General features: G+C 27.6%; 1 protein-coding gene and 1 long non-coding RNA gene across 2 annotated transcripts in view; one reads left to right on the forward strand and one right to left on the reverse strand.

The window, feature by feature from the left end:
• The window catches only part of LOC111421518 (extracellular serine/threonine protein CG31145), a 161,378-nt gene that overhangs the window by 49,037 nt on the left and 85,205 nt on the right, over positions 1–27,136 (forward strand). Inside the window, exon 3 of the mRNA XM_071196137.1 lies at positions 25,738–25,862. Coding sequence (XP_071052238.1) covers positions 25,738–25,862 — 125 coding nt within the window. The remainder of the gene's footprint in view (positions 1–25,737; positions 25,863–27,136) is intronic.
• On the reverse strand, positions 13,176–14,198 carry LOC111422376 (uncharacterized). Its single transcript, XR_002707318.2, has 3 exons — positions 14,095–14,198; positions 13,820–14,017; positions 13,176–13,466 (listed from the first exon to the last, which is right to left on the reverse strand). It is a non-coding gene; the product is annotated as an uncharacterized lncRNA (long non-coding RNA).

Below are 27,136 nucleotides of genomic sequence, written 5' to 3' on the forward strand. Positions count from 1 at the left end.
TTTTGCTCTTAAATGCGTCAATAGCGAGAAAAATACGAAAATATGGAAATTTACTACATTTCCTTGTTGTACTATTAGCTAATGGTAACATTCGGGAATCGAAGCATATTACAAAAAAACTTTTGGAGCAAAAGTTGTTGCAAATTTTATTCTTAACAATATTGCTCTCTTGCATTTTTGCTCTCAGGTGCGTCAATATCGAGAAAAATACAAAAATATGAAAATTTACTAAATTTCCTTGTTTTACTATTAGCTAATGGTAACATTCGGGAATCGAAGCATATTACAAAAAAACTTTTGGAGCAAAAGTTGTAGCAAATTTTATTCTTAACAACATTGGTCTCTTTCATTTTTGCTCTTAAATGCGTTAATAGCGAGAAAAATACGAAAATATGAAAATTTACTACATTTTTTTGTTTTACTATTAGCTAATGGTAACATTCGGTAATCGAAGCATGTTACAAAAAAACTTTTAGATCAAAAGTTGTTGCAAATTTTATTCTTAACAACATTGGTCTCTTTCATTTTTACTCTTAAATGCGTCAATAGCGAGAAAAATACGAAAATATGAAAATTTACTACATTTTCTTGTTTTACTATTAGCTAATGGTAACATTCGGGAATCGAAGCATATTACAAAAAAACTTTTGGAGCAAAAGTTGTAGCAAATTTCATTCTTAACAATATTGCTCTCTTGCATTTTTGCTCTCAGATGCGTCAATAGCGAGAAAAATACGAAAATATGAAAATTTACTACATTTCCTTGTTTTACTATTAGCTAATGGTAACATTCGGGAATCGAAGCATATTACAAAAAAACTTTTGGAGCAAAAGTTGTTGCAAATTTTATTCTTAACAATATTGCTCTCTTGCATTTTTGCTCTCAGATGCGTCAATAGCGAGAAAAATACGAAAATATGAAAATTTACTATATTTTCTTGTTTTACTATTAGCTAATGGTAACATTCTGGAATCGAAGCATGTTACAAAAAAACTTTTAGATCAAAAGTTGTAGCAAATTTTATTCTTAACAATATTGCTCTCTTGCATTTTTGCTCTCAGATGCGTCAATATCGAGAAAAATACGAAAATATGAAAATTTCCTTGTTTTACTATTAGCTAATGGTAACATTCGGGAATCGAAGCATATTACAAAAAAACTTTTGGAGCAAAAGTTGTAGCAAATTTTATTCTTAACAATATTGCTCTCTTGCATTTTTGCTCTCAGATGCGTCAATATCGAGAAAAATACAAAAATATGAAAATTTACTAAATTTCCTTGTTTTACTATTAGCTAATGGTAACATTCGGGAATCGAAGCATATTACAAAAAACTTTTGGAGCAAAAGTTGTAGAAAATTTTATTCTTAACAATATTGCTCTCTTGCATTTTTGCTCTCAGATGCGTCAATATCGAGAAAAATACGAAAATATGAAAATTTCCTTGTTTTACTATTAGCTAATGGTAACATTCGGGAATCGAAGCATATTACAAAAAAACTTTTGGAGCAAAAGTTGTTGTAAATTTTATTCTTAACAATATTGCTCTCTTGCATTTTTGCTCTCAGATGCGTCAATATCGAGAAAAATACAAAAATATGAAAATTTACTAAATTTCCTTGTTTTACTATTAGCTAATGGTAACATTCGGGAATCGAAGCATATTACAAAAAAACTTTTGGAGCAAAAGTTGTTGCAAATTTTATTCTTAACAATATTGCTCTCTTGCATTTTTGCTCTCAGATGCGTCAATATCGAAAAAAATACAAAAATATGAAAATTTACTAAATTTCCTTGTTTTACTATTAGCTAATGGTAATATTCGGGAATCGAAGCATATTACAAAAAAACTTTTGGAGCAAAAGTTGTAGCAAATTTTATTCTTAACAACATTAGTCTCTTTCATTTTTGCTCTTAAATGCGTCAATAGCGAGAAAAATACGAAAATATGAAAATTTACTAAATTTCCTTGTTTTACTATTAGCTAATGGTAACATTCGGGAATCGAAGCATATTACAAAAAAATTTTTGAAGCAAAAGTTGTAGCAAATTTTATTCTTAACAACATTGGTCTCTTTCCCTTTTGCTCTTAAATGCGTCAATAGCGAGAAAAATACGAAAATATGAAAATTTACTACATTTTCTTGTTTTACCATTAGCTAATGGTAACATTCGGGAATCGAAGCATATTACAAAAAAACTTTTGGAGCAAAAGTTGTAGCAAATTTTATTCTTAACAACATTGGTCTCTTTCATTTTTGCTCTTAAATGCGTCAATAGCGAGAAAAATACGAAAATATGAAAATTTACTACATTTTCCTGTTTTACTATTAGCTAATGGTAACATTCGGGAATCGAAGCATATTACAAAAAAACTTTTGGAGCAAAAGTTGTAGCAAATTTTATTCTTAACAATATTGCTCTCTTGCATTTTTGCTCTCAGATGCGTCATTATCGAGAAAAATACGAAAATATGAAAATTTACTACATTTTCCTGTTTTACTATTAGCTAATGGTAACATTCGGGAATCGAAGCATATTACAAAAAAACTTTTGGAGCAAAAGTTGTTGCAAATTTTATTCTTAACAATATTGCTCTCTTTAATTTTTGCTCTTAAATGCGTCAATAGCGAGAAAAATACGAAAATATGAAAATTTACTACATTTTCTTGTTTTACTATTAGCTAATACTAATGGTATGTCTCCGCGTTCCCGAGAAAAATTATAATCCTCAGACCCTCTTTCTTTGCTCCTCATTCCGTTTAATCCCCACCTACTTTAAACGAAGTCGGGGAAGGCGTCTTCTCTATTAATAACGAACGAGAAGTGCTTAAATTCGAAACCGTGGGCGAGTTTTAAAAATTCTTCCCCGTTCCATGTCAAGCCGTCCGCGGCGTCGAACAATAGAAGGTTGGGACGAACAAAAGAACGAGGAAAACAATCGACGATGGCTGCCCTCGAAGCACCCTTCGGCTAGAAAAAGTAGAAGTGGAGGGTGAAGAGGTACAGGTCGGTCGGTGTATATAAGGAAAATCCGAACGATTGCTTTAAGGGTTGCGAAAATCGGAAATCCTCACAAGTTTTCCTTTGGAGATGCCGAACGAAATCCATTCGTAACGCAAGAAAGACACCTGTTGTTTTTGTTGTTGCTTTAATTCATTTCTTTGTTAAGATTTAAAAACTATTATTTTCAAAAGTCGATATGTATTCATAAATCTCTACGGGACCATTTCGGTTTTTTGGTTTTAAATCTTAGAACCCGATTTAAAATCAGCAGTAGCAAGTAGAGAAGTGTCCCTCAGGAAGTCTAGGTCCGTCTGGGCGAGTAAATCACGGGGTTCTGGACGCTGCGGCTCGGGCGGAAATGGATTGCTGCACCAAGAGATTCCACATCCGGTATGACGGGACTCTGTCCTAATAAATAATACATGATACGATGTGAAATGGAAACGGCTCATTCAAAATTTCGATTTCGAAACGATTTTGAAATGATCTCGCCTTTTCTTATAACATCACAATTAATTCATCTATTGATCTAATAAAGTGTCATTACGATGAAAACAAGTTAGTAGGGAATTAAAAATAAATTTTCAGTTGATTGGACTGACTTTTAACCTGAACACTTTATTTACGCTTTATAATGCTACGATAATGGTATAACAAAGTTTGAGGTTATTTATAATGAGATATGATGTCAATTCACTTATGGTATGATTTATAGCAGTAAAAAGAAAATGGTATCTGACATTTCCCAGTCCACTGATTATTCGCTTATTAAATTCGTTATTTTTTTCTGATTACAAAAATAAAGGGTTCGACGGGTCTATTTCTTATTGTTCTAGAATAAAGCTAATAATAAACTTTTTTTATAAAATTTCCATCTAGTGTCGTCGAGGAAATTAAATTTACAGTTTCCTGTAAGTTACGGAACGGTAGGTAAAATCTAAAAAGTTAACAGTTAAATACGAAGATAACTTCTGGTATTTAAAAACAAATAATTTTTTAATATGTAATATTCTAACATGTCAAACTTTTTAAAATTTTCGTAAACAAATGTAGCTGTTTATTTGAATTAAAAAAAAAATATATGAGCGCCATCTATCGATAATTTATTAAGTCGTTTAAAAATAATATTAAATCGTAATAAAAAATGAGAAATAATGCAATCTATTCCAACTTTTGTGTAAAACATATATAAATTAAACAGTTCAACAAATATATTTGTTTCAAATATCAGAAATATGTTTTTTTAATTTTTAGTTATAGAACCGTAATTTACAGGAAACTGTAAATTTAATTTCTTCGACGACACTAAAAGAAAAGTTTATTTTTAGTTTTATTCTATAATGTCTTAGTTATAATTAGGGCACGGAACTTTTGTAACAAAACAATACGATTTCCCCCCTCCACTCGTTCCCAGCAAAAAATTTCATACAAAAGCTGTTCTAAATTAAATTCTAAAACGATTTTCTCAATAAAAATATATATATAAAATTTTTTTTGAGGTTATGTTCTTAATTATTGATCAAATCAAAAAATTTTATTAACAAAATTTGTTTAGAATTACTTCAGGAACAGTGTTTGTTAATAACATTTTTTGCTAACTTGAAATTTTAATTTCCCTCTGAATAGTATGCTATCAAAATTAATTATCTCAATAATTATTGTTTCTATCAAAAAATGTTTTAAATAAAATTTGTTTCAATTTCGATTTTGAATCAATTATCTTAATAAAAAATTTTTACATCTCTATTAATTAAGCATCTAAGTATAATTATTTATAAAAACGGAAAAATTATTATTTTGAGGTTATCTCCTTAATTATTGATTAAATCAAAAAATGTTGTTAACAAAATTTGCTTAGAATTACTTCAGGAACAGTGTTTGTTAATACAATTTTTTGCTAACTTGAAATTTTAATTTCCCTCTGAATAGTATGCTATCAAAATTAATTATCTCAACAATTATTGTTTTTACTAAAAAATGTTTTAAATAAAATTTGTTTCAATTTCGATTTTGAATCAATTATCTTAATAAAAATTTTTTACATCTCTATTAATTAACCATCTAAGTATAATTATGTATAAAAACGGAAAAATTATTATTTTGAGGTTATCTCCTTAATTATTGATTTAATCAAAAAATGTTGTTAACAAAATTTGTTTAGAATTACTTCAGGAACAGTGTTTGTTAAAACAATTTTTTTCTAACTTGAAATTTTAATTTCCCACTGAACAGTATGCTACAAAAATTAATATTTTTGAGGTTATATCCTCATTGTTGATTTAATCAAAAAATTTTGTTAACAAAATTTGTTTAGAATTACTTCAGGAACAGTGTTTGTTAATAAAATTTTTTGCTAACTTGAAATTTTAAATTCCCTCTGAATAGTATGCTATCAAAATTAATTATCTCAAGAATTATTGTTTTTATTAAAAAATGTTTTAAATAAAATTTGTTTCAATTTCGATTTTGAATCAATTATCTTAATAAAAAATTTTTACATCTCTATTAATTAACCATCTAAGTATAATTATGTATAAAAACGGAAAAATTATCATTTTGAGGTTATCTCCTTAATTATTGATTAAATCAAAAAAAATTGTTGGCAAAGTTTGTTTGGAATTGTTTCAGGGACAATTTTTGTTAACACAATTTTTTTCTAACTTAAAAGTTTAATTTCCCACTGAACAGTATGGTACAAAAATTAATATTTTTGAGGTTATATCCTTATTGTTGATTTAATCAAAAAATTTTATTAACAAAATTTGTTTAGAATTACTTCAGGAACAGTGTTTGTTAATACAATTTTTTGCTAACTTGAAATTTTAATTTCCCTCTGAATAGTATGCTATCAAAATTAATTATCTCGATAATCATTGTTTTTATCAAAAAATGTTTTAAACAAAATTTGTTTCAATTTCGATTTTGAATCAATTATCTTAATAAAATTTTTTTACATCTCTATTAATTAAGCATCTAAGTATAATTATGTACAAAAACGGAAAAATTATTATTTTGAGGTTATCTCCTTAATTATTGATTAAATCAAAAAAAAATGTTGACAAAGTTTGTTTGGAATTGTTTCAGGAACAATTTTTGTTAACACAATTTTTTTCTAACTTAAAATTTTAATTTCCCACTGAATAGTATGGTACAAAAATTAATATTTTTGAGGTTATATCCTCATTGTTGATTTAATCAAAAAATTTTGTTAACAAAATTTGTTTAGAATTACTTCAGGAACAGTGTTTGTTAATACAATTTTTTGCTAACTTGAAATTTTAATTTCCCTCTGAATAGTATGCTATCAAAATTAATTATCTCAAGAATTATTGTTTTTATTAAAAAATGTTTTAAATAAAATTTGTTTCAATTTCGATTTTGAATCAATTATCTTAATAAAATTTTTTTACATCTCTATTAATTAAGCATCTAAGTATAATTATGTATAAATACGGAAACATTATTATTTTGAGGTTATCTCCTTAATTATTGATTAAATCAAAAAAAATTGTTGACAAAGTTTGTTTGGAATTGTTTCAGGAACAATTTTTGTTAACACAATTTTTTTCTAACTTAAAATTTTAATTTCCCACTGAATAGTATGGTACAAAAATTAATATTTTTGAGGTTATATCCTTATTGTTGATTTAATCAAAAAATTTTGTTAACAAAATTTGTTTAGAATTACTTCAGGAACAGTGTTTGTTAATACAATTTTTTGCTAACTTGAAATTTTAATTTCCCTCTGAATAGTATGGTATCAAAATTAATATTTTTGAGGTTATATCCTTATTGTTGATTTAATCAAAAAATTTTGTTAACAATGTTATTCAATGTTATTTGAATTTATTATCCTCCAAGTCTCTTATTTTTTTTCTTTACAATCTAGATTTCTCTATAACGGAGTAGAAGAATAGCTATAATATAAACATAATATGTATAAGAATATGTATTTAATAATGCAGATTGTAGAATCTCGATTGCCAGCTCTTTAGCGATCTAAAATGTAGCGCCTCGGCTTTTATCTCTTTAACGCAGTGAAATGTGAAGCCTTGATTAACATTTCTTTGATGTAGCAATAAATAGCAAACATTGATAAGATGATATATTAGAACACATGACCCGCATGCGACAAAGTATCTTGGAGTTTTGCTTTTTTGTCCTTCCCACGATGAATGGGTTGTAAAATTTTATACTTGCGTTGTAAATTCAAATCACGAAAAAATACGACTCCTCGTAAACGGCAAGGTTTGCTTAGGTTTATATCCGGCCACATTTTAATTACGGTTTATTTCCGCAAAAACATATTTCCCTTTTTAATTCAATAGTTTAAGTGCCATTCGGTTTACGACCGTTTTAAATTAAATTCATAATAAGATAAATCTTTAATTATTGTACATCGTTAACGTTTGTTAATATTGATGAAGGTACTAGAAATTAACATGCTACAAAGTGCGTGCCCGATCTCAAATTTCAATGCATTGCTCCTGTAACCTACTCGAATGGGTCTCCATTATGTTATACTTGAATTAATTAAGTGTTGATTAATTCAATACATAATGGGCTTAATTTAACTTTATTTAAAATTATGAAATATAAATATTACTGGTTTAAACTGGTGATGTGGAGATATCGCGTAACCTAAAGGATTCTTGCAAAACCCATCCAAATCCCAAATATGCCCTTTGAACTGCGCTGCTAACGCGATTAAAGATTAAATTTGTACCGAATTGCGCGAACCAGTTAACTCTGTTAAAGTCGGGAATAGTTCAAATGTCGAAAATTTATTTATACTAATCTTATTACAAAGGTGATATTGTTCATTTTAATATAGACACTTCTAATTTCAAGTTAGAACAGGAACGAACGGAAGTTAAACTTTCCGCGCATAATTAAATATCAATTAAGGTGTAACCCCTTCTTCGTTTCGTAACGTTTTGTTTCCCGGGGGAAAAGTTAACGGTAAAGAGCGAAATCTCACCCGCTTCGCCCCTGGGGCCGTTCGAATTCAATTTATTATTCCATTATTTCGGTGGAAACCCAACTACGTTGTATGGAAGTATCCCAACGTTATTTATTTAAAACCGCTTCCGAAAGTCGAGCTGAATCGTTTAAATTTAATTATTTATTATTAATTTTGGTGGATGCGCCGGGATCAATATACAGGGTGTCCAAATTTCGATGGGTTTGCTCAGTTATAATGAAAGATAGAAAGTTATAGGATCTCATTTTAGGTTCTTTGTAGTTTAAATGTATTTTTCTTTTAATTAATTTCAAGTTGTGGCTCAGTTGGACGATATCCAGCGATTAGGCCGGTTTTCATTCATCAAAAAACCGCGTCGCGACGAGAATGATTAACGACCGTATGAATCGGCGAATCGCCGCCAGAGGGTGCAGTTTTCCTCGTTGATTTATTAGGCTGCGCGCGAATTGATGATTTGACGACTGAATGAAGTCTGTTTATTCAAAAAAAAACAAATAAACACGGTTATCATTTTTCGGTATGAAACGAAATTCATTTAATATTTGCGTCGCCGTTATCAAAGAGTTAGAGGGTTGGAAGCGCAAGCAATTAGCTTGCGTTTTAGTTTCGTTTATTGCGGAGTTTCCCCAATTAGCGAGTATAACGACAAAATAGTTGTTTAATGACCTCAAAATAGAGCAATTAAGGATTATGCCATTATTTGAGTTTCTATTTTGATTTTTTTTATTAATGTGTTGTGATAATTAGGGCACGGAACTTTTGTAACAAAACGATACGATTTCCCCCCTCCACTCGTTCTGATTAAAAAAACTGGGAAATTAAAATTTAAAGTTAGAAAAAAATTGTATTAACAAACACTGTTCCTGAAGTAATTCTAAACAAATTTTGTTAACAAAATTTTTTGATTAAATCAACAATAAGGATATAACCTCAAAAATATTAATTTTTGTAGCATACTATTCAGTGGGAAATTAAAATTTTAAATTAGAAAAAAATTGTGTTAACAAAAATTGTTCCTGAAACAATTCCAAACAAACTTTGTCAACAATTTTTTTTGATTTAATCAATAATTAAGGAGATAACCTCAAAATAATAATTTTTCCGTTTTTATACATAATTATACTTAGATGGTTAATTAATAGAGATGTAAAAATTTTTTATTAAGATAATTGATTCAAAATCAAAATTGAAACAAATTTTATTTAAAACATTTTTTGATAGAAACAATAATTATTGAGATAATTAATTTTGATAGCATACTATTCAGAGGGAAATTAAAATTTCAAGTTAGCAAAAAATTGTATTAACAAACATTGTTCCTGAAGTAATTCTAAACAAATTTTGTTAACAAAATTTTTTGATTAAATCAACAATAAGGATATAACCTCAAAAATATTAATTTTTATAGCATACTATTCAGTGGGAAATTAAAATTTCAAGTTAGGAAAAAATTATGTTAACAAAAATTGTTCCTGAAACAATTCTAAACAAATTTTGTTAACAAAATTTTTTGATTAAATCAACAATAAAGATATAACCTCAAAAATATTAATTTTTGTACCATACTATTCAGTGGGAAATTAAAATTTCAAATTAGCAAAAAATTGTATTAACAAACACTGTTCCTGAAGTAATTCTAAACAAATTTAGTTAACAAAATTTTTTGATTAAATCAACAATAAGGATATAACCTCAAAAATATTAGTTTTTGTAGCATACTATTCAGTGGGAAATTAAAATTTCAAATTAGCAAAAAATTGTATTAACAAACACTGTTCCTGAAGTAATTCTAAACAAATTTTGTTAACAAGATTTTTTGATTAAATCAACAATAAGGATATAACCTCAAAAATATTAATTTTTGTGGCATACTATTCAGTGGGAAATTAAAATTTTAAGTTAGAAAAAAATTGTTTTAACAAACACTGTTCCTGAAGTAATTCTAAACAAATTTTGTTAACAAAATTTTTTGATTAAATCAACAATAAGGATATAACCTCAAAAATATTAATTTTTGTAGCATACTATTCAGTGGGAAATTAAAATTTCAAATTAACAAAAAAATGTATTAACAAACACTGTTCCTGAAGTAATTCTAAACAAATTTTGTTAACAAAATTTTTTGATTAAATCAACAATAAAGATATAACCTCAAAAATATTAATTTTTGTACCATACTATTCAGTGGGAAATTAAAATTTCAAATTAGCAAAAAATTGTATTAACAAACACTGTTCCTGAAGTAATTCTAAACAATTTTTGTTAACAAAATTTTTTGATTAAATCAACAATAAAGATATAACCTCAAAAATATTAATTTTTATACCATACTATTCAGTGGGAAATTAAAATTTCAAATTAGCAAAAAATTGTATTAACAAACACTGTTCCTGAAGTAATTCTAAACAAATTTTGTTAACAACATTTTTTGATTAAATCAACAATAAGGATATAACCTCAAAAATATTAATTTTTGTAGCATACTATTCAGTGGGAAATTAAAATTTTAAATTAGAAAAAAATTGTGTTAACAAAAATTGTTCCTGAAACAATTCCAAACAAACTTTGTCAACAATTTTTTTTGATTTAATCAATAATTAAGGAGATAACCTCAAAATAATAATTTTTCCGTTTTTATACATAATTATACTTAGATGGTTAATTAATAGAGATGTAAAAAATTTTTATTGAGATAATTGATTCAAAATCGAAATTGAAACAAATTTTATTTAAAACATTTTTTGATAGAAACAATAATTATTGAGATAATTAATTTTGATAGCATACTATTCAGAGGGAAATTAATATTTCAAGTTAGCAAAAAAATTTATTAACAAACACTGTTCCTGAAGTAATTCTAAACAAAATTTGTTAACAACATTTTTTGATTTGATCAATAATTAAGAACATAACCTCAAAAAAAATTTTATATACAGGATGGTTCAGTTTTTAATCGGGAAACTTTACTAGGACGTAGTACTTGCCAAAATAACACAAGTTTTTTATATAAACATAGGGTCGCAACTCTTTTGTTTTCGAGCTATGAGCGATCAAAGTTGAGCTAAAAATTTACATTTTATTATTTATTTCGGCTATAAGTAAACCGAAGAATTTGAAATTTGGTATGTATTTACTACTGGTTAACATCTTGTTTTCTAGCATACCTTAAGCTTCCCTAGCGCCCTCTAAGGGGATGAAATTCACCACCCCCTTTGTTCTTTTTAGAAGAACTTTTTAACGCAATGCAATATTAACATAGAAAAATATGGGTTGTACAGCTCATTCTTTAGTGGTTCTTTTTTGTCTCTTTAGTGTTTATTGGAGTGGCGTAAACTAGATTTTTCATATAGCCCCACACAAAAAAATCTAAAACGTTAAGATCAGGAGACCTTGGTGGCCAGGCAACGGGACCTCGGTTTGCCTCTTGATAATTGACAGGACCTAGTCGTCCTATGCACGTACGTTAGCGCTGTAATGCGATGGTGCCCCATCCATCTGAAGCCAATGTTGCTCCAGATCACCTAGAGGAACGTCCGATAAACATTCCGCCAAATCGTTTTGCAAAAAATTTAAAAAATAAGGCCCACAGAGGTTATTATTAATGACACCCATCCACACATTAAAACTAAACTCTGTTTGGTAGGTTCATGGGGATTTTCATGCTCCCAACTATGTAAGTTATGGTAATTTACGACACCCCTTCTTGTAAACGTGGCTTCATCTGTCCACAAAATCTTCTTACGAAAATTTTGGCCACCTACAGAAAGTTACTCTTTTAGGACCATCTTCAGGTCTTAAATTTTCTTCAGAGTTCGTAAAATTGTACTTCTTGAGACTCATAAATTTTGAGCTTGAAGTAGTCTAGCAGCTATGCGACTGCTTAATGTGCTGTCATTATCAAAAAGGTTTAAAATTGCTCTTTGGTTTCTGTTATTTTGATTATTTCGTACTTGCTGGGTATTTAAACCATATTGTCGAAAACGTTGATGTGTATTGATAAATACCTGAGGATCAGGACATCTTCTATTAGGAAACCTTCTAGCGTATTCTCTAGATGCCGCTTCCGCATTTCCATCACAAAAACCATAAATAAAATGAATGTCTGCGTATTCTTCTGTCGAAAATAATCGTGGCATGATCAATTTTTCCTAGTTTTTTAAACAATGATCAACAATAAAAAAATAATGATACTTTTACTTAATAACAATCAAGAAATATTTTCAATAATTGTCAACAATTAAGAGGATTTAACGTAACTAACAGCTCGTCTCAATACAAACATAAATTGTTTTTTGAAAATCAAAGCCAACTTTTAGAGTCATTTTAGCTAAGCATGGCGGTACATGGCACGACATTCCATTTTTTTACACAAAAACTATCAATTTTAGGAAAAAAACTAAAGAGACAAAAAAGTACCATTAAAGAATGAGCTTTATAACCAATATTTTTTTATGTTAATACTCCATGGCGTTAAAAAGTTCTTCTAAAAAGAACCAAGGGGGTGGTGAATTTCATCCCCTTAGAGGGCGCTAGGGAAGCTTAAGGTATGCTAGAAAACAAGATGTTAACCAGTAGTAAATACATACCAAATTTCAAATTCTTCGGTTTACTTATAGCCGAAATAAATAATAAAATGTAAATTTTTAGCTCAACTTTGATCGCTCATAGCTCGAAAACAAAAGAGTTGCGACCCTATGTTTATATAAAAAACTTGTGTTATTTTGGCAAGTACTACGTCCTAGTAAAGTTTCCCGATTAAAAACTGAACCACCCTGTATATATTTTTATTGAGAAAATCGTTTTAGAATTTAATTTAGAACAACTTTTGTATGAAATTTTTTGCTGAGAACGAGTGGAGGGGGGAAATCGTATTGTTTTGTTACAAAAGTTCCGTGTCGTAGTGATAATTTTAACATTCTTTTAGTTCACCGAGAGAACATAACCTAGAAATTGTGACAGAGAGATTTTTGTTGGTGAAAATCTTATCTTAAACTGTTTTGTTTGCTTCCAAAAGAATCAATTATTATAGTTCAGCTCCTAAAGTACATTTTTCATCCATCTTTTGAGGTTTTAACGTTATTTTGAGGAAGAAATCCTTGATTTAAATTTGAATTTTTCTAACTTTACTCATTGTTGAAATTTGGCGTGTACTCCAATGTATGTCTAAAAACAAGAAAAGGCAACGTTGAATACGAAGTTTTATTACGTTTCATAAAGGAATAAGGGAATTTTAACATTCTCTTAGTTCACCGAGAGAACATAACCTAGAAATTGTGACAGAGAGATTTTTTGTTGGTGAAAATCTTATCTTAAACCGTTTTGTTTGCTTCCAAAAGTATCAATTATTATAGTTCAGCTCCTAAAGCACATTTTTCATCCATCGTTTGAGGTTTTAACGTTATTTTGAGGAAGATTTAAATTTGAATTTTTCTAACTTTACTCATTGTTGAAATTTGGCGTGTACTCCAATGTATGTCTGAAAACAAGAAAAGGCAACGTTGAATACGAAGTTTTATTACGATTAATAAAGGAATAAGGGAGAAATCAACGAAAAAAGAATTAAATTTTGACGGTTAATTCCGAGAAAAATCAAGAGATGACGCTAGTTTCGAAGCAAGATTTTTGAATTTTGAAAAGGGCGCGAAGCTAAGAGCCAATCAGAAACGAGGAAAAAACAGTTGGAGGGCGGGGGTATATAAGGAGATCGCGAAGAGGGAGTGAGAGAGTCGTCGTCTGACCAGCGTCGAATCCACGTCGTCAGATAGAAGAAATTTTGAGATAACCTCAAAAAATTTAAGATAATTTTTTTAAAAAGTCAAATCAACTTACGATATTAAAATAAAAAGGGAATTATCTTATCCAAGACCCTATTTCCGAAGAACAAACAGTTCAATTTCCCGTAAGAAGAATCCAGAAAATTAGTTAGTGCCCCGAACACAAGAAACAATCCAGATACCACATTGAACTCCAATCCTTTCTTTTTCGCAGTGAGTCAGATGATAATTTTATTTTCTTATTTAACATAACCTACAAAAAGAAAAATCAAAGAATCAAACTCAAAGAACAACTCACAAGAGTTTCCTATAATTTTGATCAATACTTACTTGTGGGTAAAGATTTATTAGTTTTCTTGAATAACGTTCATTTATTTAACTCTATTTTTCTTCAACGAGTTGATGACAACTTTCTTCAAAGAACGGTTCTAATCTAACGAGTTTTATTCCACTCTCTATCTCTCTCAAATAATAAACGGGTTCTCTTTAATATCGATATTTCAGTCGATAACCGCAGTTATCTATTTTATTTAAAAGTTATCTCTCGTAAATAAGCATTGTTATTAAAGTAAATTTAGGAAAACAATTTTTTTTGTAACAAAATGATACGATTTCCCCCCTCCACTCGTTCTTAATTAAATTCTAAAACGATTTTCTCAATAAAAGAAATATATAAAAATTTTTTTGAGGTTATTTTTGATCAAATCAAAAATTTTTATTAACAAAATTTGTTTAGAATTACTTCAGGAACAGTGTTTGTTAATACAATTTTTTGCTAACTTGAAATTTTAATTTCCCACTGAAGAGTATGCTACAAAAATTAATATTTTTGAGGTTATATCCTTATTGTTGATTTAATCAAAAAATTTTGTTAACAAAATTTGTTTAGAATTACTTCAGGAACAGTGTTTGTTAATACAATTTTTTGCTAATTTGAAATTTTAATTTCCCACTGAATAGTATGCTACAAAAATTAATATTTTTGAGGTTATATCCTTATTGTTGATTTAATCAAAAAATTTTGTTAACAAAATTTGTTTAGAATTACTTCAGGAACAGTGTTTGTTAATACAATTTTTTGCTAATTTGAAATTTTAATTTCCCACTGAATAGTATGCTACAAAAATTAATATTTTTGAGGTTATATCCTTATTGTTGATTTAATCAAAAAATTTTGTTAACAAAATTTGTTTAGAATTACTTCAGGAACAGTGTTTGTTAATACAATTTTTTGCTAATTTGAAATTTTAATTTCCCACTGAATAGTATGCTACAAAAATTAATATTTTTGAGGTTATATCCTTATTGTTGATTTAATCAAAAAATTTTGTTAACAAAATTTGTTTAGAATTACTTCAGGAACAGTGTTTGTTAATACAATTTTTTGCTAACTTGAAGTTTTAATTTCCCTCTGAATAGTATGCTACAAAAATTAATATTTTTGAGGTTATATCCTTATTGTTGATTTAATCAAAAAAATTTGTTAACAAAATTTGTTTAGAATTACTTCAGGAACAGTGTTTGTTAATGCAATTTTTGGCTAATTTGAAATTTTAATTTCCCACTGAATAGTATGCTACAAAAATTAATATTTTTGAGGTTATATCCTTATTGTTGATTTAATCAAAAAATTTTGTTAACAAGATTTGTTTAGAATTACTTCAGGAACAGTGTTTGTTAATACAATTTTTTGCTAATTTGAAATTTTAATTTCCCACTGAATAGTATGCTACAAAAATTAATATTTTTGAGGTTATATCCTTATTGTTGATTTAATCGAAAAATTTTGTTAACAAAATTTGTTTAGAATTACTTCAGGAACAGTGTTTGTTAATACAATTTTTTGCTAATTTGAAATTTTAATTTCCCACTGAATAGTATGCTACAAAAATTAATATTTTTGAGGTTATATCCTTATTGTTGATTTAATCAAAAAATTTTGTTAACAAAATTTGTTTAGAATTACTTCAGGAACAGTGTTTGTTAATACAATTTTTTGCTAATTTGAAATTTTAATTTCCCACTGAATAGTATGCTACAAAAATTAATATTTTTCAGGTTATATCCTTATTGTTGATTTAATCAATAAATTTTGTTAACAAAATTTGTTTAGAATTACTTCAGGAACAGTGTTTGTTAATACAATTTTTTGCTAATTTGAAATTTTAATTTCCCACTGAATAGTATGGTACAAAAATTAATATTTTTGAGGTTATATCCTTATTGTTGATTTAATCAAAAAATTTTGTTAACAAAATTTGTTTAGAATTACTTCAGGAACAGTGTTTGTTAATATAATTTTTTGCTAATTTGAAATTTTAATTTCCCACTGAATAGTATGCTATAAAAATTAATATTTTTGAGGTTATATCCTTATTGTTGATTTAATCAATAAATTTTGTTAACAAAATTTGTTTAGAATTACTTCAGGAACAGTGTTTGTTAATACAATTTTTTGCTAATTTGAAATTTTAATTTCCCACTGAATAGTATGCTACAAAAATTAATTATCTCAATAATTATTGTTTTTATCAAAAAATGTTTTAAATAAAATTTGTTTCAATTTCGATTTCGAATCAATTATCTAAATACAATTTTTTTGCATCTCTATTAATTAACCATCTAAGTATAATTATGTATAAAAATTTAAAAATTATTATTTTGAGGTTATCTCCTTAATTGTTGATTAAATTAAAAAATTTTGTTAACAAAATTTGTTTAGAATTACGTCAGGAACAGTGTTTGTTAATACAATTTTTTGCTAATTTGAAATTTTAATTTCCCACTGAATAGTATGCTACAAAAATTAATATTTTTGAGGTTATATCCTTATTGTTGATTTAATCAAAAAATTTTGTTAACAAAATTTGTTTAGAATTACTTCAGGAACAGTGTTTGTTAATGCAATTTTTGGCTAATTTGAAATTTTAATTTCCCTCTGAATAGTATGCTACAAAAATTAATATTTTTGAGGTTATATCCTTATTGTTGATTTAATCAAAAAATTTTGTTAACAAAATTTGTTTAGAATTACTTCAGGAACAGTGTTTGTTAATGCAATTTTTGGCTAATTTGAAATTTTAATTTCCCTCTGAATAGTATGCTACAAAAATTAATATTTTTGAGGTTATATCCTTATTGTTGATTTAATCAAAAAATTTTGTTAACAAAATTTGTTTAGAATTACTTCAGGAACAGTGTTTGTTAATGCAATTTTTGGCTAATTTGAAATTTTAATTTCCCTCTGAATAGTATGCTACAAAAATTAATATTTTTGAGGTTATATCCTTATTGTTGATTTAATCAAAAAATTTTGTTAACAAAATTTGTTTAGAATTACTTCAGGAACAGTGTTTGTTAATGCAATTTTTGGCTAATTTGAAATTTTAATTTCCCTCTGAATAGTATGCTACAAAAATTAATATTTTTGAGGTTATATCCTTATTGTTGATTTAATCAAAAAATTTTGTTAACAAAATTTGTTTAGAATTACTTCAGGAACAGTGTTTGTTAATGCAATTTTTTGCTAATTTGAAATTTTAATTTCCCACTGAATAGTATGCTACAAAAATTAATATTTTTGAGGTTATATCCTTATTGTTGATTTAATCAAAAAATTTTATTAACAAAATTTGTTTAGAATGACTTCAGGAACAGTGTTTGTTAATACAATTTTTTGCTAATTTGAAATTTTAATTTCCCACTGAATAGTATGGTACAAAAATTAATATTTTTGAGGTTATATCCTTATTGTTGATTTAATCAAAAAATTTTGTTAACTAAATTTGTTTAGAATTACTTCAGGAACAGTGTTTGTTAAAACAATTTTTTTTAACTTGAAATTTTAATTTCCCACTGAACAGTATGGTGTTCTTTTAATCAGAACGAGTGGAGGGGGGAAATCGTATCGTTTTGTTACAAAAGGGATTTTGTGTTTAATTAAATGAATTTTTGTCGAACCTGATCAATTTTCTTTTTGAACCTGAACTTGCCCGAAACCCTGAGCTTCATAAGAGTCTCTTAAAATTAAAGAAACCCAAATTTATAGTTTAATAACTTGTGTAAAAACACACAAGTAAAACATCACAGTATTAACTAAGATAATAATAATTGTTGTATGATGTTGTATTAATAGATGATATTGAAATTGACGTTTATGCCTCTTGCACGTTTGTACCGTCAATTATGCAATATCGAACTGTTATCGAGTGATTCCGAATGTTCTGATGTCTGATGGATGGAGAGTTCTATTTACACGTACCGGCAATACGTGATCCGGACTTCAGGGCAAATTACGAAGAGAACATGCCATCCCTTCGAACTGCATTTGTAACAGTGCAGATTACACTTCCCATTTCTGCCTTTCCAAGTGGAATCCATTGAACGTTCTCCACGATTTGATTCTCAATATCACCATATTATTTGTTTTGATATTTTTACAGTCGATTAATACACAAAAAGGTGGTTTTGTTTTCAAAGTAATCATTAATCATATTTCGAAGAACACAAAACGTGCCATAAATCAGGAGGCCGTTATCAATTAAGTCCCGTCTAAATCGTGGAAGGTTCTTTTTGAGGAATGAAAGCCTCTTTAGTTTCTATGATCTAAAAGCCACAAGTTGCCGATTTAAAACGTTGTGGGCAAAATGGTCTAATAGTGACTTTTACGCATTCTGCAAATGTTGTCGGTTCAGAAATCGTTTGATTAATGTTACCCCGGGCGAGGGTCATTAATCATTGAAAAATCCATAATTAAGCCCCGGCGATGGTCCCTCTACCTCTTCCACCTCTTTCACCTCCACCCTTCCGTTCAATATTGATTTTGCGGCTATCGCTCGTCCGTCCGAACGTCGACAGAATTTAATAGACCAATTTCATTGCCCCGGTTTGCTGCGTGATGCATAATGGGGACGAGTTTCCGTCCGCGTGGTTGTGCTTTTCGTTTTTATCTTTTTTTTTGTTTTGTTTTGCCTTTTTGAACGGAAGTACGCTTTGCAATGCCCGGTTTGGCGTGAAAAACTGGAACGGAAAAAGGAGGAAACCACGATCGGTGTTGGACGTATTTTCACGCCTAAAATCGTACAAACTAGTGTCACATTTTCACACTAATGTTTCTAATAGACGATTCCTTTTTTATCAACCTAAAAAGCCACGTTTTTGAGTTTTTTGCCACGTTTAATAAATCCGTTATTTTTTTCTGATTACAAAAATATAGGGTTTGATGAGTCTATTTGTTATTGTTTTAGAATAAAACTAAAAATAAACTTTTTTTTTAGTGTCGTCGAAGAAATTAAATTTACAGTTTTCTGTAAATTACGGTTCTATAACTAAAAATTAAAAAAACATATTTTTGATATTTGAAACAAATATATTTGTTGAACTGTTTAATTTATATATGTTTTACACAAAAGTTGGAATAGATTGCATTATTTCACATTTTTTATTACGATTTAATATTATTTTTAAACGACTTAATAAATTATCGATAGATGGCGCTCATATGTTTAGCAACAAAAAGTGTCAAAAATTTTCTGAAGTGTCACTTTAAAAATCCTGTTTTTAAGATCAATTTTGAAAAGTTTAACATGTTAGAATGTTACATATTAAAAAATTATTTGTTTTTAAATACCAGAAGTTATCTTCGTATTTAATTGTTAACTTTTTAGATTTTACCTACCGCCCCGTAACTTACAGGAAACTGTAAATTTAATTATCGAATTGGTTTTTATTTAATAAATGGAAAAACTGAAAACAATTATCCTATGTTTGTTAAAATTAAATACATTTTTAGCTTTAATAACAATTTTTATTTTGTTTATCAAAATTGGGATACCATACTATTTTTCGAGTACTTACAAGCTTACAAAATAGTAGAAAGCGTAAATAAAACTGAAAGGGTGATACGTTTGGATCAACTTTCTCATCCCATGCCTTATGAATGTCATCACGCATACAACGACGCAAACGTTATGAAATTAAAAGGTGACAAGGTATGAAATTATATTTTAATTTGGAAAATTATACTTGTTTATATTAAAAGACGACTTTGAAACTTCTTTCTTGATTTAATTAAACCACAACATTTGACTGATATGTCACGCAATAACAACTAAATTTGGCAAATGTATGTTTGTTTATATTGAAACTACATATTAAGTCTTAGTATACAGGATGTCTCAGCGAGACCGGTCTTTAAACGTTTCTGGGGTTCTGCCCAAACAAAAAAATTGAGAATGCAGACTTAAGTATCATTAATTACGTTCTCTTCATCTAAAATATTTTCAGATTTCTAGCACTTCCGGTTATACCGGAAGTCGCCACCTACTTTATTTTTTTAAATGGAACACCCTGTATATTTTTACATATTATAAGGTTTATAAATAACTTTTCTTTTTGCAATTTGATTCGGCCGTTCTCGAGTTATTCGATTTTTTCTAGAAAAATCTGCTCCAGCGGACATTTGTTCAAAAAATCATAGAACACTCAATTTTTGAGATATCAATTTATTTATTTTTGATTTAAAATAAGTTTCATTCTTTAATTTCAATAAATACGGCTTCCAGGAATTTTTAAATTAGCATCTTTTTTGACACTCTTAGGTTATACGAAAATATAAGTTTTATTTCAACTTTTTTTTCTTAATATTTTTCCAATCCAACCCAACAATTATTATACATCATTTTAAAAAGAAAGCTTTGAGCTTTAATTTAAAATAAGTTTCATTCCTTAATTTCAATAAATACGGCTTCCAGGAATTTTTAAATTAGCATCTTTTTTGGCACTCTTAGGTTATACGAAAATGTAAGTTTTATTTCAACTTTTTTTTTCTCTATATTTTTTCAATCCAACCCAACAATTATTATACATCATTTTAAAGAGAAAGCTTTGAGGTTTAATTTAAAATAAGTTTTATTCCTTATTTTCAATAAAAATGGCTTCCAGGAATTTTTAAATTAGCATCTTTTTTGACACTTTTAGGTTATACGAAAATGTAAGTTTTGTTTCAACTTTTTTTTTCTCTATATTTTTCCAGTCCAACCCAACAATTATTATACATCATTTTAAAGAGAAAGCTTTGAGCTTTAATTTAAAATAAGTTTCATTCCTTAATTTCAATAAATACGGCTTCCAGGAATTTTTAAATTAGCATCTTTTTTGACACTTTTAGGTTATTCGAAAATGTAAGAGATATTTCAACATTTTTTTTCTCTATATTTTTTCAATCCAACCCAACAATTATTATACATCATTTTAAAGAGAAAGCTTTGAGCTTCAATTTAAAATAAGTCTCATTCCTTAATTTCAATAAATACGGGTTCCAGAAATTTTTAAATTAGCATCTTTTTTGACACTCTTAGGTTATACGAAAATGTAAGTTTTGTTTCAACATTTTTTTTCTCTATATTTTTTCAATCGAACCCAACAATTATTATACATCATTTTAAAGAGAAAGCTTTGAGCTTTAATTTAAAATAAGTTTCATTCCTTAATTTCAATAAACACGGCTTCCAGGAATTTTTAAATTAGCATCTTTTTTGACACTCTTAGGTTATACGAAAATGTAAGTTTTGTTTCAACTTTTTTTTTCTCTATATTTTTCCAATCCAACCCAACAATTATTATACATCATTTTAAAGAGAAAGCTTTGAGCTTTGATTTAAAATAAGTTTCATTCTTTAATTTCAATAAATACGGCTTCCAGGAATTTTTAAATTAGCATCTTTTTTGACACTTTTAGGTTATTCGAAAATGTACGTTTTGTTTCAACATTTTTTTTCTCTATATTTTTCCAATCCAACCCAACAATTATTATACATCATTTTAAAGAGAAAGCTTTGAGCTTTAATTTAAAATAAGTTTCATTCTTTAATTTCAATAAATACGGCTTCCAGGAATTTTTAAATTAGCATCTTTTTTGACACTCTTAGGTTATACGAAAATGTAAGTTTTATTTCAACTTTTTTTTTCTTAATATTTTTCCAATCCAACCCAACAATTATTATACATCATTTTGAAAAGAAAGCTTTGAGCTTTAATTTAAAATAAGTTTCATTCCTTAATTTCAATAAATACGGCTTCCAGGAATTTTTAAATTAGCATCTTTTTTGACTCTTTTAATTGTAAGTGTTGTTTCAACATTTTTTTTCTTAATATTTTTCCAACACAACCCAACAATTATTATACATCATTTTAAAGAGAAAGCTTTGAGCTTTAATTTAAAATAAGTTTCATTCCTTAATTTCAATAAATACGGCTTCCAGGAATTTTTAAATTAGCATCTTTTTTGACACTTTTAGGTTATTCGAAAATGTAAGTTTTGTTTCAACATTTTTTTTCTCTATATTTTTTCAATCCAACCCAACAATTATTATACATCATTTTAAAGAGAAAGCTTTGAGCTTTAATTTAAAATAAGTTTCATTCCTTAATTTCAATAAATACGGCTTCCAGGAATTTTTAAATTAGCATCTTTTTTGACACTTTAGGTTATACGAAAATGTAAGTTTTATTTCAACTTTTTTTTTTCTATATTTTTCTAATCCAACCCAACAATTATTATACATCATTTTAAAGAGAAAGCTTTGAGCTTTAATTTAAAATAAGTTTCATTCCTTAATTTCAATAAATACGGCTTCCAGGAATTTTTAAATTAGCATCTTTTTTGACACTCTTAGGTTATACGAAAATGTAAGTTTTATTTCAACTTTTTTTTTCTTAATATTTTTCCAATCCAACCCAACAATTATTATACATCATTTTGAAAAGAAAGCTTTGAGCTTTAATTTAAAATAAGTTTCATTCCTTAATTTCAATAAATACGGCTTCCAGGAATTTTTAAATTAGCATCTTTTTTGACACTTTTAGGTTATACGAAAATGTAAGTTTTATTTCAACTTTTTTTTTTCTATATTTTTCTAATCCAACCCAACAATTATTATACATCATTTTAAAGAGAAAGCTTTGAGCTTTAATTTAAAATAAGTTTCATTCCTTAATTTCCATAAATACGGCTTCCAGGAATTTTTAAATTAGCATCTTTTTTGACACTTTTAGGTTATTCGAAAATGTAAGTTTTGTTTCAACATTTTTTTTCTCTATATTTTTTCAATCCAACCCAACAATTATTATACATCATTTTAAAGAGAAAGCTTTGAGCTTTAATTTAAAATAAGTTTCATTCCTTAATTTCAATAAATACGGCTTCCAGGAATTTTTAAATTAGCATCTTTTTTGACACTTTTAGGTTATTCGAAAATGTAAGAGATGTTTCAACATTTTTTTTCTCTATATTTTTTCAATCCAACCCAACAATTATTATACATCATTTCAAAGAGAAAGCTTTGAGCTTTGATTTAAAATAAGTTTCATTCTTTAATTTCAATAAACACGGTTTCCAGGAATTTTTAAATTAGCATCTTTTTTGACACTTTTAGGTTATTCGAAAATGTAAGTTTTATTTCAACTTTTTTTTCTCTATATTTTTCTAATCCAACCCAACAATTATTATACATCATTTTAAAGAGAAAGCTTTGAGCTTTGATTTAAAATAAGTTTCATTCCTTAATTTCAATAAATACGGCTTCCAGGAATTTTTAAATTAGCATCTTTTTTGACACTTTTAGGTTATTCGAAAATGTAAGAGATGTTTCAACATTTTTTTTCTCTATATTTTTTCAATCCAACCCAACAATTATTATACATCATTTCAAAGAGAAAGCTTTGAGCTTTGATTTAAAATAAGTTTCATTCTTTAATTTCAATAAACACGGTTTCCAGGAATTTTTAAATTAGCATCTTTTTTGACACTTTTAGGTTATTCGAAAATGTAAGTTTTATTTCAACTTTTTTTTCTCTATATTTTTCTAATCCAACCCAACAATTATTATACATCATTTTAAAGAGAAAGCTTTGAGCTTTGATTTAAAATAAGTTTCATTCCTTAATTTCAATAAATACGGCTTCCAGGAATTTTTAAATTAGCATCTTTTTTGACACTTTTAGGTTATTCGAAAATGTAAGAGATGTTTCAACATTTTTTTTCTCTATATTTTTTCAATCCAACCCAACAATTATTATACATCATTTCAAAGAGAAAGCTTTGAGCTTTGATTTAAAATAAGTTTCATTCTTTAATTTCAATAAACACGGTTTCCAGGAATTTTTAAATTAGCATCTTTTTTGACACTTTTAGGTTATTCGAAAATGTAAGTTTTATTTCAACTTTTTTTTCTCTATATTTTTCTAATCCAACCCAACAATTATTATACATCATTTTAAAGAGAAAGCTTTGAGCTTTGATTTAAAATAAGTTTCATTCCTTAATTTCAATAAATACGGCTTCCAGGAATTTTTAAATTAGCATCTTTTTTGACACTCTTAGGTTATACGAAAATGTAAGTTTTGTTTCAACTTTTTTTTTCTCTATATTTTTCCAATCCAACCCAACAATTATTATACATCATTTTAAAGAGAAAGCTTTGAGCTTTGATTTAAAATAAGTTTCATTCCTTAATTTCAATAAATACGGCTTCCAGGAATTTTTAAATTAGCATCTTTTTTGACACTTTTAGGTTATTCGAAAATGTAAGAGATGTTTCAACATTTTTTTTCTCTATATTTTTTCAATCCAACCCAACAATTATTATACATCATTTTAAAGAGAAAGCTTTGAGCTTTAATTTAAAATAAGTTTCATTCCTTAATTTCAATAAATACGGCTTCCAGGAATTTTTAAATTAGCATCTTTTTTGACTCTTTTAAATGTAAGTGTTGTTTCAACATCTTTTTTCTTAATATTTTTCCAATCGAACCCAACAATTATTATACATCATTTTAAAGAAAAAGCTCTGAGCTTTAATTTAAAATAAGTTTCATTCCTTAATTTCAATAAATACGGCTTCCAGGAATTTTTAAATTAGCATCTTTTTTGACACTCTTAGGTTATACGAAAATGTAAGTTTTATTTCAACTTTTTTTTTCTTAATATTTTTCCAGTCCAACCCAACAATTATTATACATCATTTTAAAGAGAAAGCTTTGAGCTTTGATTTAAAATAAGTTTTATTCCTTAATTTCAATAATTACGGCTTCCAGGAATTTTTAAATTAGCATCTTTTTTGACACTTTTAGGTTTTACGAAAATACAAGTTTTGTTTCAACATTTTTTTTCTTAATATTTTTCCAATCCAACCCAACAATTATTATACATCATTTTAAAGAGAAAGCTTTGAGCTTTAATTTAAAATAAGTTTCATTCCTTAATTTCAATAAACACGGCTTCCAGGAATTTTTAAATTAGCATCTTTTTTGACACTCTTAGGTTATACGAAAAGAGTGTATTTTGATAGCGTTTTAATTGTCACAAAGTTTCAAAATGTTTGACTTCTTGGGACACAAAGGGTTAAACGTTTTTATAAATTTAATTTTTTAAGTGAAACAATAAAGGAAACTCAGTCAAATAAAATCGGGTAACAAAATAATTAAAATGTAATTATTATTTTTATTTTTCTAAATTTTATTACATTAATGAAGAATTTAATTCAAATTTGAACATTTTTCCGGAAGAGTGCATTTCAAATGTGTTTAGAAAATAACGGAAATCATAACAAGGATGAATAAGATCCACAATTATGTGTTAAGTAATCTTTGACTGCTAATTTTTTGGTTAAGGCGCAAGATTTTTTTCTTATGCTATGTACACCATACCTTCAGCAATAAAAAAATGTTAGCTACAATTGTTCGATTTTGTTCGCTCGCAAGATATTTAATTTAAAAGATTGAATGGTCAAAAAATATAAGTATTTATTGACGTCAATAGAAATTGTTGTAATTTTTTTTCAACAAACATCTTTTGAAATTTGGAAAGGCGTAAAATGGAGACAATATTTTCAAGTAGTGATATACCATCTTTTTTGTTTTCTAAAGTTGTTAACATTAACTAGCGTCGTATTAAATTATTATTTTTCTTTTCAGGAAAAACGCAACTGTCTTGGAGCATTTCCATCAAAGGATTTCCCAACACGAACTTTACCCGGCAGACGACGACCTCGTGGAACAATTGCTGCGGCTAATGGCAAACGAGCCCATATTGCATGTCTGTAAGTACGCGACAATAAAATATCGCCTGACTATCGTCCATTACGCTGAATCTATTTTGCCAATAATATGAGAAAAGCGCTGCAGATTCTCCAACGAATCGTTTTTCCCATTAATTAACCCCCCATTAAAATCCAAAAACATTTTTAAGTAATTTAGATTGAGTAAAGTAATTAGATAAAGTCAGCATCTCCTATTGTTGTATTGTTCCAGATGGTGAGTGAAATTTTTGCTACGGATTTCAAAGTATATCGTACGTTTTTTGCTGTTGTGGAAGCTATTTGCTTATTAATTAACGCTAAATTACTAGATACTAATACGAAATTGACTGCTACAAACACACAACAACAACAAACATTTTATTTACCTCTACAAATTTGTACCATAATTGCTTTGAAAATTTCTGATTTCGAAATTCCCCTAACTACAACCGACTGAACATTAATCGAGCAAATGGCCATTGATTATTCGACCGGAAGTCATTAACGCCCCATTTTTTTCCCGCCTCCATCAAAAATAAAAAACCCAACGCCTAGTAAACCGTAATAAATCGGCTAATTCTCAATTTCATACCGTATGGAAACGAAAAGCACATCAATCAAGAATGCCTTCGAGTCTCGGGAGGCGGTTTTGTATCGAATTACCCCCGTTACGAAAAATCGCCATCGATCAGGGTAAATGTTCTAGGTAATTTGGGGAGAGTTAAGCTGCTCTTTTTTGTGAACAAAAATTTACCGAGGCGAAATTGAATCTCAAAAAAAAAATAGGTACAATCATTTAATCATATCCTTAAATTCAATTCCAAGAAGGGGGTTAATTTTAAACCCCTAATTTTATGCAACGTCAGTTTCGTCGACCCTCGTTTTGTTACATCTCAAGACGACGAATCAGCTTCACGCACGAAAAATCGAAAATCCTAGCGACATAAATCGCCGAAATTGGGCTATTTCAAAAAGACGTGTACTTTATTTCAACTTCTTTTTTCTCTATATTTTTCCAATCCAACCCAACAATTATTATACATCATTTTAAAGAGAAAGCTTTGAGCTTTGATTTAAAATAAGTTTCATTCCTTAATTTCAATAAATACGGCTTCCAGGAATTTTTAAATTAGCATCTTTTTTGACACTCTTAGGTTATACGAAAATGTAAGTTTTATTTCAACTTTTTTTTTCTCTATATTTTTCCAATACAACCCAACAATTATTATACATCATTTTAAAGAGAAAGCTTTGAGCTTTAATTTAAAATAAGTCTCATTCCTTAATTTCAATAA

This window comes from Onthophagus taurus, chromosome 5, assembly GCF_036711975.1.
Source record: "Onthophagus taurus isolate NC chromosome 5, IU_Otau_3.0, whole genome shotgun sequence".
Classification (NCBI taxonomy): Eukaryota; Metazoa; Arthropoda; class Insecta; order Coleoptera; family Scarabaeidae; genus Onthophagus; species Onthophagus taurus.